General features: G+C 29.8%; 1 protein-coding gene across 3 annotated transcripts; it reads right to left on the bottom strand.

Moving 5' to 3' along the window:
* Positions 1 to 6,573: 6,573 nt before the first annotated feature.
* On the bottom strand, positions 6,574 to 17,384 carry LOC137820416 (Galactose oxidase/kelch repeat superfamily protein). Of its 3 annotated transcripts, XM_068624499.2 has the most exons (20): positions 17,074 to 17,384; positions 16,894 to 16,980; positions 16,750 to 16,818; positions 16,523 to 16,655; positions 16,091 to 16,137; positions 15,900 to 15,986; positions 15,002 to 15,063; positions 14,038 to 14,080; positions 13,817 to 13,897; positions 13,175 to 13,291; positions 12,765 to 12,870; positions 12,491 to 12,554; positions 12,266 to 12,308; positions 11,912 to 12,142; positions 11,663 to 11,824; positions 9,983 to 10,108; positions 8,822 to 8,965; positions 8,543 to 8,629; positions 7,066 to 7,134; positions 6,574 to 6,945 (listed from the first exon to the last, which is right to left on the bottom strand). In XM_068624499.2, exons 1-20 carry the CDS (start codon positions 17,203 to 17,205, stop codon positions 6,853 to 6,855), a joined length of 1,983 nt encoding a protein of 660 aa, XP_068480600.1. In that variant the 5' UTR covers positions 17,206 to 17,384; the 3' UTR covers positions 6,574 to 6,852. The 3 variants fall into 3 exon arrangements, with proteins under 3 accessions (XP_068480600.1, XP_090150979.1, XP_090150980.1); XM_090294853.1 differs by lacking the exon at positions 14,038 to 14,080 and having other exon boundaries at positions 17,074 to 17,317; XM_090294854.1 differs by lacking the exons at positions 15,900 to 15,986; positions 16,091 to 16,137; positions 16,523 to 16,655; ... (1 more) ...; positions 16,894 to 16,980; positions 17,074 to 17,384 and having other exon boundaries at positions 13,817 to 13,934.
* Positions 17,385 to 17,708: the final 324 nt, after the last annotated feature.

The raw sequence follows: 17,708 nt of genomic DNA, 5'->3' as shown, positions 1-17,708 counted from the left end.
TTACCTGGCTTCTTCTTATTTATATGCTTCCTTCTTTTGCTTTAAAATATTTGTGCACCATAACAACTCTTTTTTTTTTTCTTTTTTTTTCTATTCTTCTTATCAATTAACAAAACAGAAACGTTTAACAAGCCTCTAACTTACATGCAGAGATGTCATCATTTTGTTCTGTAACTGGCAAAGAGTAAATGAATAATTGTATCCTAGTTAAAACGGAAGTATTTTTTTATTTTGTTATTCACTCCTTTCTCACGATTCTATCTTTAAAAATGAATTAAGATAAGGTGTATATAAAGTGTTATTAATATTTGTTTTTAAGTAAAATAAGACTATTGATTAACATGTTGTTTAATAAATATTTATTAGGATATATATTTAATGGGCTGAGAAGAAATAATATAAATTATATGTTTATTAAAATCTCCTAAAATACCACTGTATAGTTAACATTATTTTTATTATTCTTCCTTTTTCTTTTATTGTTATATAAGTAATATAGTGATACTTTTGAGATTCGAGATATTAAAAAGATGAATTATTTTAAATGAGAGAATCACTTTATAATTAAATGCAAAATAGAAACATGAATTGGGTATGTGAAAATACCACTATGATATGAAGTTATTGAAAGTATATTTGATAATGATAATTTTGTTTGACATCTGGTAGATAATTTTACCATCTTATTTACTATGTTATTTATTGTTACATGTGATTAATTATTGTATACTTATTTTAATAATGATTATATTTATGTGTAATTAAATTTTAAGTTTAGGATAAATTTAACTATTTTTAATTGAGTTTTTATTAAAAAAACATTTAAGATGTATGTTTTTAATCAAGTAATTCTCACTCGGACATCATCATCATTTATGTGTTTTCATATGAAAAACAAAAAAAAAAGCATAAATAAATTTTAAATTTCTCATAAATTTAAATATTTTTAATGAAAAAATTGTTTTATCGAGTGTTGCAAAAAAAAATTATTTTTCCATTCAGACAATACTATCAATTAGGATAATGTGACAGTTTGATATTGTAGTTTCAAACAAAATATGACATACTTTAATGATAAGAAAAATAAAGTTGAAACCATAACTATATTTACCAAACGACATTATTTTATTTTATAAATTAAAAATAAAAATCAAATAAACCATGTAAAAATATGACATGATGTTTTTTGGTAATATAATTAAATAGTCAGTAGAGCAGAAACTCAATTAAAAAGTGTATAATAATTATGGACACTTGTTAGAACAAATATTTTTATAGGTTCTCAATTAAAATCACTTAAATTTAAATTTATAAAACATTAAAATTTAATTAAATATTTTTTATTTTCCATGGAGAGACACATCAAATATAATGAAATATAATAACGTAAAGTATGAGTTAATTATTACAATTTATAGCAAAATTAACGATCATAAACTCAATTTAAAATACAAATTTTAATTACTCAAATTTTTTTAATAGATACTTAAATGAAAATATTAATTTTATTAAGAAATTAAAACTTAATTAAAAGTTATTTTTACTGGACACTTATTTTTCTAAAGGAATACAGCCAATGTATGAGAATATTAGTTAAATAAAAATAGAAAATTTTAAAAAAGCAATTACTTTATAAATAGTAGGGGGATTTTTATCATTACAATACATGTGACATCATTAAAAAATAAACCAAAAATTCATTCTTAATTGTTCAATCAACATTAATCATGAAAATATATTATATACAAAAGAAGAAAATATAATGAAATATGCTTATCTTTTATTTGCCTTGGACGTGCAGAGAGACTTCGTCAAATTGTTCCTATCATTTACAACCGGTGCACTTTTATCTGGTATTTTTTTTCAATTTTTTATTTAATGAACAAAATTTTACTATTTTTTGTTGTTGTTGTTTTCTTTAATAGTTTTGTTATAAATTTGATTAAATTGTAGTATTTGTGAATTTTATGACGTTATTTAACAAATAATAACATTATTGTCATCATACAATGTCAAAGACATACATAAATGAATAAAAAAGAAAAGTAAATTTTGACATTGCATTTCCATCTTCTACTCTATAATTGAAACACAACACTTACTCGTTGGTACACTTGGTTTCGTAGTTCTGAAAGGAAACTACGACTTCTCATATTTTGAATTTTAAATATGAAAATAAAAAACAAAAAAGGTGTTTAATAGGATAAAAGTGAAGATAAGCGAGAGAAAAAAAAAGATACAATCGAGAAATGATCCTCAACAAACATCACTTTGCAATGTTTAATTTTGAATTTAAATTTTTTGATTTTTTTTTTAATTTAAAAATAGTGTTATCTTCTATTATCCTTTTGAGATATAAAATTAAAATTGCTAACAAAATGACAAATATCTTCTCTCATAAAATAAAATATAAATATAAAGATAAAATTAGAATAAATAAAATATTTTTCAAATAATAAAATAAAATATAAATATAAGAACAAAATTAGAATAAAGAAAATGACAGTAAAAGGAAAAGTTTCCTTTTATATATATGGGTACAGATAACGTCTAGATTTAATAAATGCATTAAATAAATTTGATTACTATTTTTATGACTCTCATTAATTAGTTTGGCTTTTTTTTTAAAACTTATCGTTTGACTTTGTGAGTGTGGGTGGGTAGGTATCTTCAATAGAATCTTTTATTATAAATCGTATTTTTACAAATCATAAGATTTCAACAAAAAGTTTTACAATTAAGACTTTAATTAATTAAAATCTCCTATAAATATTTTTTTTCTTTACAATTTTGGGGTCATTGCAATTTGGCAAAATACTGCAGATATGCCATTGATTTAACGTACGTGTTATAAAAAAAATGGATTTTGACGACGAACTAATGATAGAGTAGGTCGTTTAAGGTCAAAAGTTTAGATCATATAATCTCGATGAATCTAATATAAAATTAAATATGTTTTTTGTCTTTTATACTTTTATATCAAATTAATTTTTTATTTTTAATCGAAGTTTTAAACATTTTAAATATTCACTTATTACTATAAATATTATAATAGAGGGCATGTTTAAAAATTTATATTTTTTAAGTAGAAAAAAAACAACCTATTCTAATAATTTTACTATTATAAACATACAGTCAAAATCATTTTCACATTTTCTATAGAAAATATATTTAACCCATATAAATATATTTAACTCATATAAAATAGTGTGAGTTTAAAATCACGAAGTCCCACGAAATTAGAAAAAGAAGTTATAATAGGGTACTTGATTCTACTTTGATTTTGTTTGCAATTATTAAGATGCAAGACAAGAAGATAGATTTAAAAATGGAGAATAAAAATGTTTGAGAAATGAAGTACTATTTTGGCAACACACATGTGGGACAAATCTCATCAACCTCAAATATATTTAGAATCAATCTAACATTAAATAAAAGATACGTCAAAACCACCAATTCTAATAAAATACCACTAATGTATATTTTAAACTTTTATTTTTCATTAGATTTCTATTGATTTTTCTATTAAATGTTTTAAATGATTTTTATTTTTCTTTAAATATCTTGTTGTTTGATTTTTGTTCTTAATAAAATAATATGATAATTATTTTTTCTTTTTTTTCTCTAACTCATTAATCAATTTGTTTACTTTTTTTTATATTAAATTTCCTTCAACTAGTTTATTCCATTTTTAAGAACGGATTGACCGGGGAAATAGAAGAGATTAAAAAATATAAATTAATTAATGAATTAAAAATAAAAAATAAAAGTTATTTTAAACATTTAATAAAATAAGTTTTTTGAATAGATAATTGAAACTTGGTTAAGTTATTTACAATTTCAAACTAAAATATTTAAAACAAATATTTCTTAATGCAACTATATATAAATTTTCAAAGATTACAGGTACGGCCTCGTGATGAAATTTTTAATTATTATATTCTAAGGCTTTTAATAATGATACACACGATTATTATCATGGTCATGTGATAAGATACTTCGCCTGCATAAAAAAAATTAAAATAAGAGCTTTAAACAGAAAGTACATTTTTTAATAATTTTACTTTTCAACCCTTTAAAGCTAAAATTGTTAAAATATTTTTAAAATAAATTAATTAAAATTAATCTGCGGTTAAATTATGTCAAATTTATTCATTATTGTATATTTATTTTGATGATAAAAAGACAATAGTGTCTATATATATAAATCTTGAAATTACAAATGTTTTTTCATATTTAGTATTAACAAAAATGAATTTAAGAATTAATTATAAAAGATAAGTATTTTAAAATTTATACATTATTTTTATGATAATATTATAACATAAAAAGTACTTAAACAGAACTTAATATTGTAAGTAACTATTTAACAGTATTCCATAATTAATCCAAAAAGCAGTTAATAAGTATATTATTATAATTAACATATAAAATCTTGACTGAAAAATATTTTATAAAATTTCTGAAATCTAAGTTTTATTAATCTATATTGTTTAATTTTCAAGTAATGTACTTTGTTTAGTGTAATGAATATATTTAATATTTTTAACTTAATTTTTTTTTGATAATTTACGAATATTTTACTATAATACTTGTTAATAAATTTGATTATTAATTAATAAATATAAATATTTGATAATAGTTCAAAGATATTGTTTAGAACAAGAAAATCAATTAAACTGAATTTAATAATGTCAATATATATTAAAAAATTGTTGTTTTTGTAATATTGTAAAACTTATTGGTAGACTATTCCACTGAGATGTAAATATATTATTTATTGTTTGAATCTACTAATGGTCAAAGATTTTTAAAAATAATCAATCTTATCTAAAATATAATTCAAATAAAAGAGTTCAAATGCCCAAATTTGAATGGACCATTAAGATAAAAACAAACCTAAAAGTGAGTATTTAATAAGTAAATGACTCAAATTGTCCCTAAAATTTTATGATCTCTAATATTACTGTGATCCCTGTTACATATGGTGACGTGAGTGGTTATACCAAACGTAGTTTGTCGAAAATACAATAAGTAAGAGTGTAATTTATTCAATAAGTTATTACATATTAATAATTAAATAAATAATATGCCTATAGAATGAATTAAAACTGATTCGATAATTTGTAGTTATAAAATCGTAAATTTATTTATGTAAATAATATATTAAAAAAGATAAAAAAAAATACTACCTCAATACTTATGTTACCATCATTCTGGCTGAATTAGAATTCATCTTTTTATTTTATGGTTTTAGAGCAGAAAAAAGACCAAACCTTGAAAAGAGGAAGAGGGTTTGTTCCGATTCTAGTTCTAGTTGCTGTAACAAGCTTCAATTGCAGTTTTAGAACGTGGGAATTCATCTTTTTATTTTAATTTTTATTTGTATTTCAAATATTAAAAATATAACTTTTAATAATAATCTGTTTATTAATCTCTGAAACACTGATTTTAATAAAAAAAAGTTATATTTTATGTGGAAAGGGTAGGAGCATCCTTCTTTATCGTTACTTGTGAGATTCCAGTTCAGGAGCTAAAGTTTGGACTTAAAAGAGTGTGTAGCCTAATTTTTGGGTTTAATTTTGTTCCAACTTGGGGTGTGTCTTCTGGGTACTAAGAGAGAGGCAGAACATAGCCACGCGTGGAGCACATACCAAAAATACCCTTTTTGGAATTTCATCTTAAGGCAGCTTTGAAGTTGAAAAGGTGTGATATAAAATTATAATCCTTGCATGCGCAAAGAGATTGTATTCATACTTTATACTTTTACATATATTGGTTCTTAATATAATGTGTGTATGGTTTTTGACCCTTGGAGAGTGTAGAGACTGCGGTGGGTTCTTCTTTTAAGATATGGTTGCCAAGGAATTTTTCAAAACACCTTTTAATTTGGCACTACTTGAAACAAAGAATATGAATAAGAAATAATACAGTTATGTAGCAGAAAGCAATGTTTTGTTAGGCTCTTCTTTTTACGTCCTTAGTTTTCTTCCTCTTCATACTGCACATGCTATTACTATTCACATAAATAGAAGCAAGTGGCATGGTTAGGTTGTGCAATTTGAACCAACATTTTAATAAATCTCTGTTTGAAAATATTAGTAGCTTCAAAATTTTATATTAAGAGTGAAGTTATAAGGAAATTATTTACATTAGAAAGTAATTGTCAGAAGGGGTATCGTTTAGTGTGTGTATATTAAAAATGTTAAATATAATTAGTTTATTATAATAAATAATTGCATTCAATTGAACTAAAAAAATTAGACTTGCTTTACTTTCATCAAATAGCACGTATCTTTTGTTTCCTAAAGCAACTATTACTTTGAAATATTTAATGAGCGGCGATAACTTGGTGTATACTCAAACTTTCAATATGCATTTTAGAGCGTCGATAAAGGCACCCAATCAACTTTTTATCACCAAATTAAGTTTTAATCAATCTAAGGTTCAATACAATCATGATTTGATGATGGACACAGAAACGAACAACAGCTAGTAATGGATCTCGATTTCAAGCCTAGAAAAGTAAGATATATTGGAGATACAGGGGGTGAACAAGAGTAAAGTATCAGGTATTTTAAATGCCATTAAGTAACTTGAGAAATTTCAAATGCACTGGCATAAATAAATTCGGTGCCATGAAAACTACTGTTCTCTTTTCCATTGCGAATTCCTTACTCCGCTTCGGAGAGGGAATTCGTGGTGTAACTGACTGAATGTTACTGATTGATTACATGTAACGTGACCATGCTACCCATTATGTGGGCAATCTTCTGAGATAATGACACCAAACTATCAAAATTGCATATTACATTCTCGATGACACCCAAATCTCGCGGGCTAAATCGATTATCAATTTCTAGTTTTCTTCTTGCCTCTTTTCTTTGCACTAGTTTCTGGCCCTTCAGCCTCCTCAGCTTTCTGCTCATCTTCTAAGAGAGCCAACTGCAGTGTCCAAAGAAAATAACTTGAAACTCAGTTCAAAGAAAAATGGCATTTTTTTAGGGGCAAATTTCAAGAAATACTCTACAAATGAGGGTAGGTGCGTGTGTAACAAAAGATTACCTCATCAAGAATAGGTTTGAGCTCCCTGTACCGTGCTTCGGCAAGATCAAAACCATCCTTGCGGAGTTCCTATGACCGAGCAGAATTTTACCACAAAGACATGAGGCATTCATCAGTATGTAACTATATGAACACATGCATTTGTTTGTATATATGAAAAAAAGAAAAGGGGTAGCGGAAGGAGCTTAAATTAGAGCTAGATGAATATCAAAATAATTATACTCCCGTTCATTTCAAACTGGCAAAAGACAATTTTAGGGTATCTCGTTCAATAAGTAAAAATGAAGCAGTGCAAATTTCAAACATAATTTACACTGCAGTTTCATGGTACAAAAAAAAGTGAAACAGTTGGAAGTTGGGTACAACTCATTTACATTTCGTCTCACAAAATCTGGCCACATAATGAATTGACCAAATTATGAAATACGTTCCAAATTAAAAGTATTATTAAAATTCTTATCATGCAAAATCTGTTACAATAATGCAAACCAAGAAAGTAAAACCACCAAAAATCAAAAAGTAATAGAATGGATTTTGTCCAGCATGCACAAATGGATTGCTGGTACTAAGTGCAAATGAATGAGCTAAACAAATGCCTGGAAACTCTAGGCAAATCCTCGTGTCCAAAATAATGTTCTTTTCCAACGAAATTGTACCAATCAACTAGCATCATTTTGTGGGTTTTACATCCAAGTTTTTTTATACATGTATTTTACTGTCATTTATCAATTTTTGCACATTTTACCAACCCTTTAAATGTCTAATGGTGCGCAATTGTGTTATGGGAAAAAAGGCTTTTAAAAAAGTGAAATCGCTTCATTTTGCAAAAATTAGTAACAAAATGATGTTATGCTTTTTTTAACCTTTTTTCTGACACATCACCACATAATTGTACAATTAAGGATTGATAAGATGTGTAAAAAATGAAAAGTATGACAGTAAACAGACGCATATTGCCACATAATCATGTGAACAAATGCATGAACATCCAAAATAAGAAGAAAAAAAAGAAAAATTAAATCAAATACTATTGGTAAGCAGATCAGACCAAAATTTATGGTTTTTGAACAAGGAGTTGGATAGTTGAGTTAAACAGAAAAACCAGCAGGAGTTTCTTTTATTCCTCCTGAACTACTGATATCCAGACATAAGATAGTTAGAAACAAAATAAATATGGGAAAGGGAGAACAAGTTGTTCGGACAGAAGAGAAGGGAAGAGTGAGATCGGCTAGATAAATAGGGGGAGTAAGAGCGGAATATTCCTTTAGAGAATTGGAAAGTTCGTATTAAAGGGGAAATTCAAAGAAGAAATCTTTCCTTATTTTCATGCACTCAATAAAATTGTTCATTTCCTTTGCTTGTTTATATCAATTTGTAATGTCTAGCACAACAAAAATCAAATTACTAAAGATCAAATAATCTACAAGTGAAGTTATAAGAGAATAATATAACTAAAGAAAGAAAAGAGAAAACCTACTTTTCCAGTGTGTTGAGTATGTTCATGGGCTGCCATTTGCCAATACATATTTGTACGCTTGTAGAAATCCCTCAAGGATTCTCCTGGCTGTAACATAAAGAAATCAATTGAGAAAGATGAGGGGTGAAGAAAAATACTAATTGAAAGGCCAGTGATGATTTCAAAGGCACAAACAAAACCACATATATAATACAATCAAAGCCCAGTGTGTTGAGTATACACTTGTTTCAAGGTGTAGTCAACAGTCTCAAAGGTATTTAAAAACTAACAATACATTACCATTGGTGTTCTCTGTGAATCAGACAAGCCAAGACTGGCTCTAATCTGCTCTATCCGTGACCTCCTTTCTTTCCTCCGGAGATTCTTTCCCACACCTTTGATTAGAGCAACAGCATCTCCCACCTGAACTGATGCATTATGAGCCTGGTAGTGATCAAAAGGTGAAGCCAAATTAATGATGTAGGAAACCTTATTTTGGAGAAAAATAAACTCTGGTCATGAAAACTTTATTTCATGTGTTTGAATATATCTGAGGGAATAGCAATTTCATGTTTTAAGGAAAGTACCTTAGAAATGCTTAATGTCTATAACGAATTACAATTTTGGCAAGAGCAAATATGATTTCACAAGTTACTGGTTCAACAAGTTTATTTTTTGTCCATCAAAATATTATTCACTGTAAGCTGTTAAAGATACGGTACCATGCAGCAAAAAACAAAGTATCTAAGAGAGAACCCATTTTGTTACCATTACAAATCTTAACAAGAAAAGTGGGAGTAAATGCTTCAAAATATCCAGAAAAAGAGAGAAAAATCAACAACTCACTAACGAATTGAAATAATGAAAGCAAAGTATAATAGAGGCACAATTCCAAAACAATAGTATATTATGTTGTTTTCTCCCCTTTTTTCTGTTGGTGTTAGATTTAATAAATTATTTCACCTCCTGTACACAGATGTCCCATTTAATAGAAAACCTAAAATATTTTTTTAATTTATAAAATTATTACAGCTATCTCAAAATGCTATCACACTTATTATATATTCATTAACAAATGATGTTGGCTCGTGGATGTTGTGTGGTCAAATGCCAGTTTTATCCTTCTTTATTAGATTTCAACCTTAAATATTGAGAAAAGGGGAAGAACCCTTCATTTGGTGAAGTTGCACGGAAGATTCAATTTGGTGCCGGCCATTTGAACCTTAATTTTAGCCCTTAATTTCAGCTTAAACCAAATAAATTAGTGTCCCCCTTTTTATGTAATCTAAACATAATGCAACAGGACCTAACACTGTTTTGGGGCTGATTGTACCCTTGTTTATTTTTCTAAAAACAAGGGTTTTGACTAGGTTTTCAGTATGTGACATGACAATAAAAATAGGAGAGGGAATAATTCATTCATTTTTTTTCTTGCTTGAATTACACAGTTAGAATGTGCACCTCTTCCTCCTCCTCTTCCTCATCATCATCCTCATCAGTTGAACTATCCCCATCGGATTCATCCTCATCACCATCTTCATCTTCTTCATCATCTTCTGAAGCTTCCACCCATTCAGATTCTGAAGCCTGGGTTGAAGAAACTCCAAGTCCGATTATGGCAAATAAAGCAAATATGCGTGTATTTTAATCAGGAAATTAGAATCACAATAAATACTTAGATTAAATAAGCTGAATAAAAAAAACTATATTAACAGCATCAACAATTCAGCACAACTCATATTCAGAGACCTTTTGTACATTGAAATCAGAAGATAAGTCACCCAGTTCACCACATTATAATTTGAAATTAAACCCTGATATATATATTCCCAAATTATTTTAGGAGAAAAACCAGAAAGGCATTTCTTCCTTCAGTGGTTAAATCTCATTTTAAGATATTGAGACAGTAAAAATAAAAATTAAGATCATAAGATATTACTTTGTAAAAAATCATTATAATCTGATAGATCTAATCAGTAGCACATATTTAGTTGTGACTTTTCTAATAATACTTAGTGTTGTGAGTAATGAGGTGTCCTGGACCTTTGGAACTGGGTAAGGTACAAACATTCACCAATTTTGCAGTAGCAGACTTGTATCAGTCAACAACTCAGATTATTTTTTGCTTAACCATTTATTAACAGAGAAAAAGACAGACAGAGCTCCTAAAATAGAACAATTTGATATTTAGTCGTAAGAACAGAAAATGTATAATTATGAAAGAGACTTGGGTGCATTTGGTTTCCTACAGGTATAATATAATATAAATTATAATTACTTTGAATCTATGGTATATAGCATGCTATAGCGGCCCCTGACCACTATTTGCACTGCCATAGTGTTGCACTTTGCTGTAGCAGTGTCAGTGGCCATAATAACGAGATTCACCGTGTCACTGCACCACTACACTGAGGGTGTCCAAAAATCCTGAGAATTAACTCCAATATTAATGTTACAGGGCCCTTTTATGAAAGGTAAATTTTAAAAAAAGGGTTTCAGCTAGAAGAAAACCCTTCCTAAGTTCATGACTATCATATCATGCCTCACTTGTCTCCTCTCCAACCCTGCGACCACCCTATGACCCTTGTAGAAAGAAACCATTGTGCGACCCTCTCTCCAGCAACCTGTCTAGCAGTATTTTTACTTTTTTTTTTTTTCTCTTCCTTTAGTTTTTTCTTTCTTGTAATACTGTTCTCATATTATCAATAATCTCAGTTTTATTGTAAAACCATTTTCTATCTTTTTGTCTCCAATGAGACTTTTTTCTATTTTCATCTCTTTGCTCCATCTGTCAATGTTCTCTGTTAATTGTCACTGTGGTCTAAGTCTCCGATGTCTTTAAGTCCTCTATCTCCCAAAGATCCAAACTCAATTCCTTTAGTCTCTATCTCTTTAGTTAGACATGGTATGCTTCCTTACTATTTACTCCATTGTTTGGTTAAGAGCTAAGACCTATAATTTTTTTTTAGAAGTTCTGAACATGTCAAATATCTTTGAACTTTTTTTAGTATTTATATGCATTTAGTATGAATTATATAAACTGTATAACATATTTGAAAATAGAGGTATCTTAAATTCACAACTATGGTATAGAACATATGCATGTATTGGTAAAAAGGTAGTTAAGAAAAAATAACAGACCGGTATAATGCACTTCCATTCATCAAGTTTGCTAAGGTTCAAAGAATACAAATCGTCAAGAGTGATTTCTTTATCTTTAATCTCCATCATTCCACCATATACATATAATGTGTCTCTTCCAACGGCCATGCAAGCATTAATACGTCCACATGGCTTCACTGCCTAGAAAATTTGGAGGAAAAATCTCATTAATAAATAACTGGGTAAAAAATGGAAGTAGTCATAAGATTGTTCGTCCAAAATGATAACCTCAGGCAAAGAACTTTGAAGGTCTAATTGAGCACCAGATTCCTTGGGCTTTCCATCAGAGTTCGTAATTTTTTCACCATCAACAATAGACATGTTTGAAGCTATATTTTTGGATATATCATCAATGTTGCTTTCTTCATCCTCTGACTCCACAGTTTCTTCTCTTGCTGTACATGCTGGATTTATCTTCTTGTTGACATCATCAGGACAATTTTGTTCAATTTTTTTTAACTGCAAAACCCATTTAATTAAGAAACAAAGTAACATGCAGAACAGTCCACAGAATGAGTTAGAAAATGTGGAGCAATTGTCTTGAGATCAGATGTATATATGCATGACATCCAATCAATCTACCTTATCTTTTGTGGACTTTTCCTTTCTTAACTCCAGAGGATACCTATCACCCAAACAAGATTAAATAATATAATTAGGAAACATTAGATACGACGGCAGTAGCACACTTATGAGTAAAATGCAAAATTACAATGACTTAGACTCAAGACCCAACGAAAGAATTCAGTTCAGAAATGGCAACTTTAGAATATAACATATTAGGTACCAACAGAATGTGGGACTCACCAGCGATTGGTGTCTAACTGAAACCCGTAAAGTTCATTCAAAAACAAGCTCATCATTACATCACCTGCACAGTGTTGACGCAATTATGATACTGACCTTAAAGCAAGCATAAACAACAAAATATACCTCCTCTAAACGGAATTTGAGCAGACTGTCTGATCTAATGAATTGTTTACAAACATTATGCCAAAGAGGATTACTTCCTAATCACTTGCTTTAAAAATATAAGCTGTCAGAAATTGCAAAAATAATATCCATAAAACAAAAAGATAACCTTCAACTTCTATATCCACAACGCCACCAAATAGCAGAGCCCTCCTCTTATGAACAGACATTGAAAACCCAGCACGTGGTCCAGGAGGCATTCCACTTTTCTTCACCTGAAAAGAAGGGAGAAAAGATGAAAACAAAATTAGTTATATAAAAAGATAATAAAATGATTTGTCCTAAGTGTCGAGGGTGTGTGAGTCTATGGAGGGAAGAGAGGGAGATGCAAATATGAGAGACAAATATTACATAGTCAAATTGAAGCATAAACAAAGAAGTTTGTGCTTCTATTGAATGCTGACTAAAGTAATTTTAGTTAGTGGGCATGGGAAAGTAAGATACACAAAAAGCTCAAACTTGCCTAAGAAAAGGAATATACAAATTTACTCGATATTAAACTTAACCCCAAAGCACTACCTTGTTCCATTCCCAAGTCTTAGGATCGAGTGACCACATATCTGAATGAACAATTCCTTTCTCAGAGTTGCTCTTATCAGATGAAACTTCTTTTGAATAGCCACCATACAAAAATATCTGCAACGTGAAAAGAACTCTGTAAAGAAGAAAACAGTCTAAACTTCAAAACTACTAGGTAGAAGAGCCACACAAATCAATCACAATTATGAAACAGCAGATCAGGGAAAACTTTACTATAGTGAAGAGCATAATGATAGATATTAGTTAGTTAAACATTATATAGTTAGATAGCCGGTTAAAGAAACAAGGGAAGTTGCCTATAAATGAGTGAAGGTGGAGAGAGAGAGAGATCTCTTGCCAAAATTAAGAGAATTAGAGCCTTTGGGCTTTGGGAAGTGCAGGCCCTTTAAGATCTTCAGACTAGGGACTTCTGGTGAACATAGAGTTGCATATAAGGAGCTGATCTAGGTCTCTCAAATCAAAATATATGGAGCAGTGTATTGTTTTCTAGGGAGATTTTCCCTATTTTCACACAATGAAATTCAATCTAGCCTTTTTGATACCAGTTCTAACAAATACAATACAAGTACTTAAAAACGAAAATTATTAGCTTCATGTAAGAGAGATCAGTATTTTACTCACATCATCTTGGTAAACAAACAATTGAAAACCACTACGTGCAGTTGGCCACATTGCTCCAGGTTTAGGCTTTATTTCTTGCCACTAAAGCACAAAATCACATTGTCATTAATCGAAATTCCTGAACAAGAAAACATAAAATGAAACAGCCTGATGTTTTGGTGCTGAACTTGAACAGTAAACAGCATTTTAACAGGATAAGCCAGGTATTTAGACATATTTACCTTGAACTGATCAAGGTCAAATACAAATAGATCATTGTAGTACCTGCATAATTAATTAAAACGTCTTAAAACCTAGCAAAGAAATGTTTACTTACCTTTTAAACATATCCTCTAACAGAATCTCTAACAAAAATGATGACTTACACCTTCCTTGTTTCTACTTGCTTCATGTGTACATGGGGGTTACAAGTTGAATTACCATCTTGAACCTTATTAATGTCATGCTTGTTACATTAACTTATGTTGTAAGTATAGAAATAAGGAGCAAATATTGTATAATGAAGAATATTTAGATTATATGTATTATTAGAAACATTTTTATTTATTTCAATATCATATCTTTATTATTAGATGACACCAAATCTCCTCTATTTATTGTTTTGATTCCTTCTTCTCAGTACAAATAAAACATTTGTATAGTCTCATACATAAGTGCACGCTTTCAGCTCCAGGTCTCTCTCTTTCGTATAGTTTAACAACTTTAAAGATCAATCACCACTGACCAAACATAACCACATGAGTCTCAAGTGGTATCAAAACAAAAGAAAACTCACATGAGTCTCAAGTGTTGTACATCAACAGTCATACACATGCAAGCAAACGTGAAAAGTAATTCCTTTCCCTTAAAACAAAAATTATGTAACAAAGAGATTCATGTTGCCATGTTATATACATTTTCAAGCAGAGAAAACATATGAAGAAATCATATAACTTGAGTTCATTAGAAGCTCAAATTTGGCTTCTTCCCTGCTTCAATTACCTGTAGACTTAATTAGATTTATGTTGAATCACGAATAATATATTAGAACTCACTTTTCAAAACCAAAGCACTTTAATTCAACTATTAGCTACAACAAGCCTTTCGTCTGCTGCCAAGTTCTTTATTTTTTCAATGAGAAAGGAAATCACATACATATAATTAACACAAATCCGTACAATAAGAAAAGTAAGAAGCATTAACAACCTCACTTCTCGGAGAGTGTCATAGAAGCCACCAAAAAGAATAATCTTGTGCTTGTACAATATCTGAAAATTAACCAAAATAATTTGACACAAGGCATTACAATAAACAAATACATGATGAAACTGGATTAATATGAATGCCACATGATATTGGAGGAGGGGGGGCACGTGTGATTAACTACTAAAATAAAGATTCATAACTCTGATATCACAAACAGGTTCCTAAACGTAGCAACAACAAGAAAATTCCACACAAGCACAAATAAGTTGGACTGGACATGTCATGCATTTCTCTGTAAAAAACTAAGAAAGTTCAAAATGAAAAAGGAGGAAGGGAGAAATGCCAAGGTTTCTCTGTAATAATCATTCAATACGTATTTTGTCATCATTAGATGGGGTCAGTCTAACAAGAATTGTGATATGCTAGTAATCCAACCTTGCAGCTGTTTAAAGAGCAAACAGCACAAAAGAAACTTCTGTATTCCCAATAGCAGAATCTTGCACTATTTATTGGGTTATTGCTACTTCAACAAGGATGTAATCAAATCAGCTTAAGCAACAAGTTAAAAAATTGCTCGTGGATTAATTTCTGACATGGCTGTATACTCTAAAAATGGGAATACTATACTACTACATTAACCAAATCAAGCAGTAATGCGAATCATTTAATTTTGATGTTCTAACAGAAGTGAAAACGTGTTATATTCACATAAGTTGTAATTCTCTTTTCACATTTGCAATGCAATCCAGACAATAGTACGAAATTATTCAAGTTGAGCAGAATATCATGCATTGTCAGAAACAAACATATCAAAAACCTGTTTGACTAAGGATTCAATAATCTGATACCCTTACAAGTAAATCAATGAGTGCACTATTTCAAGAAAACCAGAACATACCATTCGATGTCCTGAACGAGGACTAGGGGACCCTTTCAAATTAAGCTGCTCCCACTGATTTGTTTTCAGGTCCAACATCCAAAAATCCTAAACAAATCAAAATCCAAAAACAACATCACCAAATAGTCAAATCCAATACACAGAAACCACATTCTCGTCACATAACAGAAGCAATGTAATGCAAGCTTAACCTTGTAATGATGAAACCGCTCTTGGTTTGGAGACGTAAACTCACCACCTAAAGCACAAACAAAAATGAAAAATCCATAACCACACAAATTTTCTGTGTGCAGCCAGCATAGACAGGTGAATTCAATGACTAAGAACAACAAAATCTTAGATTTTGTTTGGACCATAGGTACTTCTAGGAAAAGAAAACCAAATAATTTTTTCATAAGCTAAAACTAACTTATGGACAAAACTATCTAAAGCTAAAACTAGCTTCTCTAAAAGATCATCTTTTAATTTTAACTTGTGAGAAAAGTTATTTTATTTTTCCTAATAATTTATACTTCTCAAAAAAAAAAATTATCCAATCAAACTCTAATTCCACTAAATTCATCGGCTAAGTGAATCACACGACACTATTCAACTAAATTAAAAACTAAAGTAAGGTGAATTACCAAAAATATAAATATAATTCTTCCACGCAACCGCTTGGTGAGCACTGCGCGGAGGAGGACTATTAGGACTCGAAACCAATTTCCATTCCAGCTTCTCCACGTCATACCGGAATAGATCGCCGTACACGAAGGTCTGCACGATTTCACATTACAGAAACAACTCACTAATAAATCATATCAATCAGTCAACAAATAAGCACAATTGCGTTTGAATTCAAACTCGTAACCTTGTTCCCGTTGTAGAATTCGCCGCCGTAGAGAATCAACTCGGTCTCTTTCAACGGATTAACGGTGAGCTACACAAGAAGGCGTCAAAACGGAAATCGCAACGGTGAGAGGTGAAAAAGTGAGAAGTGAGTTAGCGGCGTTACCGAGCAGTTGGAGCGAGGAGAAGGCGCGGGAACGTTGTCGTCGACCTGAACGTCCTTCTTCTTCGCTTCCTCTTTTTGAATGCTCAACTGCGCGATTCAAGAGACGCAAATATATACAATTTTGTTTGAGGAATTGGTTTGAGAATGGAAAAGTGAGGTGAACGGAAATAGAGAGAGTACCAAAATGGCGTCGATATCGTCCTCGGGAGAAAGCTTCTTGGTTTCCCTGCGAGCTTTCTTCTCTTCGGCTTTTGCGGTTTTTTTCTCGGTTTTCTCTTTGCCTTTGCCGGGTTTCTTCGTCTTCTTCCCCATCTTACTCAGAACACACACTGAAGTCTAAACCCCACGCCGCAACAATGTGTGCCCTTCCTTAGACCCTGTGTCGCAAATAGTAATTCGTATATTGCATATATGGTTTTAGATTAAGGCATTCAATTTTTGGTGTGATGTTCCTAATAGTTTCATTTCATTTCAACCATAGACAAATACATGGTATTTTTTTTTACAATAAGATGTTTTTAATAAAAAAAATTGTCATAAATCATACTATTTAGTTCGACGGAAAATTAATGTTTTATCTTTGAATATATTTTTCTTCACTTGTTTGGTGCTCTGTCTCTATCTTATTTATTCTTTTGAGCTTACAAGTAATTAATAAGTTTATTTTGGTTTATATTAGAGTGAATCTGTATACTTATATTTTTTTATATTTTGAAAAATAAATTAATTAATTTAATAGTTAAATAATTAAAATTATAGTAATGATTAAATACTAGTAAAATTGTTGAATAGAGGAAGAAAAAGTTCGGAAAAAT

The sequence above is a fragment of the Phaseolus vulgaris genome, chromosome 9 (genome assembly GCF_051622355.1).
Source record: "Phaseolus vulgaris cultivar YP4 chromosome 9, ASM5162235v1, whole genome shotgun sequence".
NCBI classification, from domain to species: domain Eukaryota; kingdom Viridiplantae; phylum Streptophyta; class Magnoliopsida; order Fabales; family Fabaceae; genus Phaseolus; species Phaseolus vulgaris.
Note: the sequence above shows the minus strand (reverse complement) of the source record. Positions and strands in the feature narration are given on the sequence as shown.

Coding starts and splice junctions, on each gene's coding strand:
- LOC137820416 (XM_068624499.2), bottom strand. CDS start 17,205: ATGGGGAAGAAGACGAAGAAACCCGGCAAAGGCAAAGAGAAAACCGAG. Junction 13,898..14,037: donor TTGACCTTGATCAGTTCAAG/GTAAATATGTCT, acceptor TTTGTGCTTTAG/TGGCAAGAAATAAAGCCTAA. Junction 11,825..11,911: donor TTCAAAGTTCTTTGCCTGAG/GTTATCATTTTG, acceptor CAAATTTTCTAG/GCAGTGAAGCCATGTGGACG.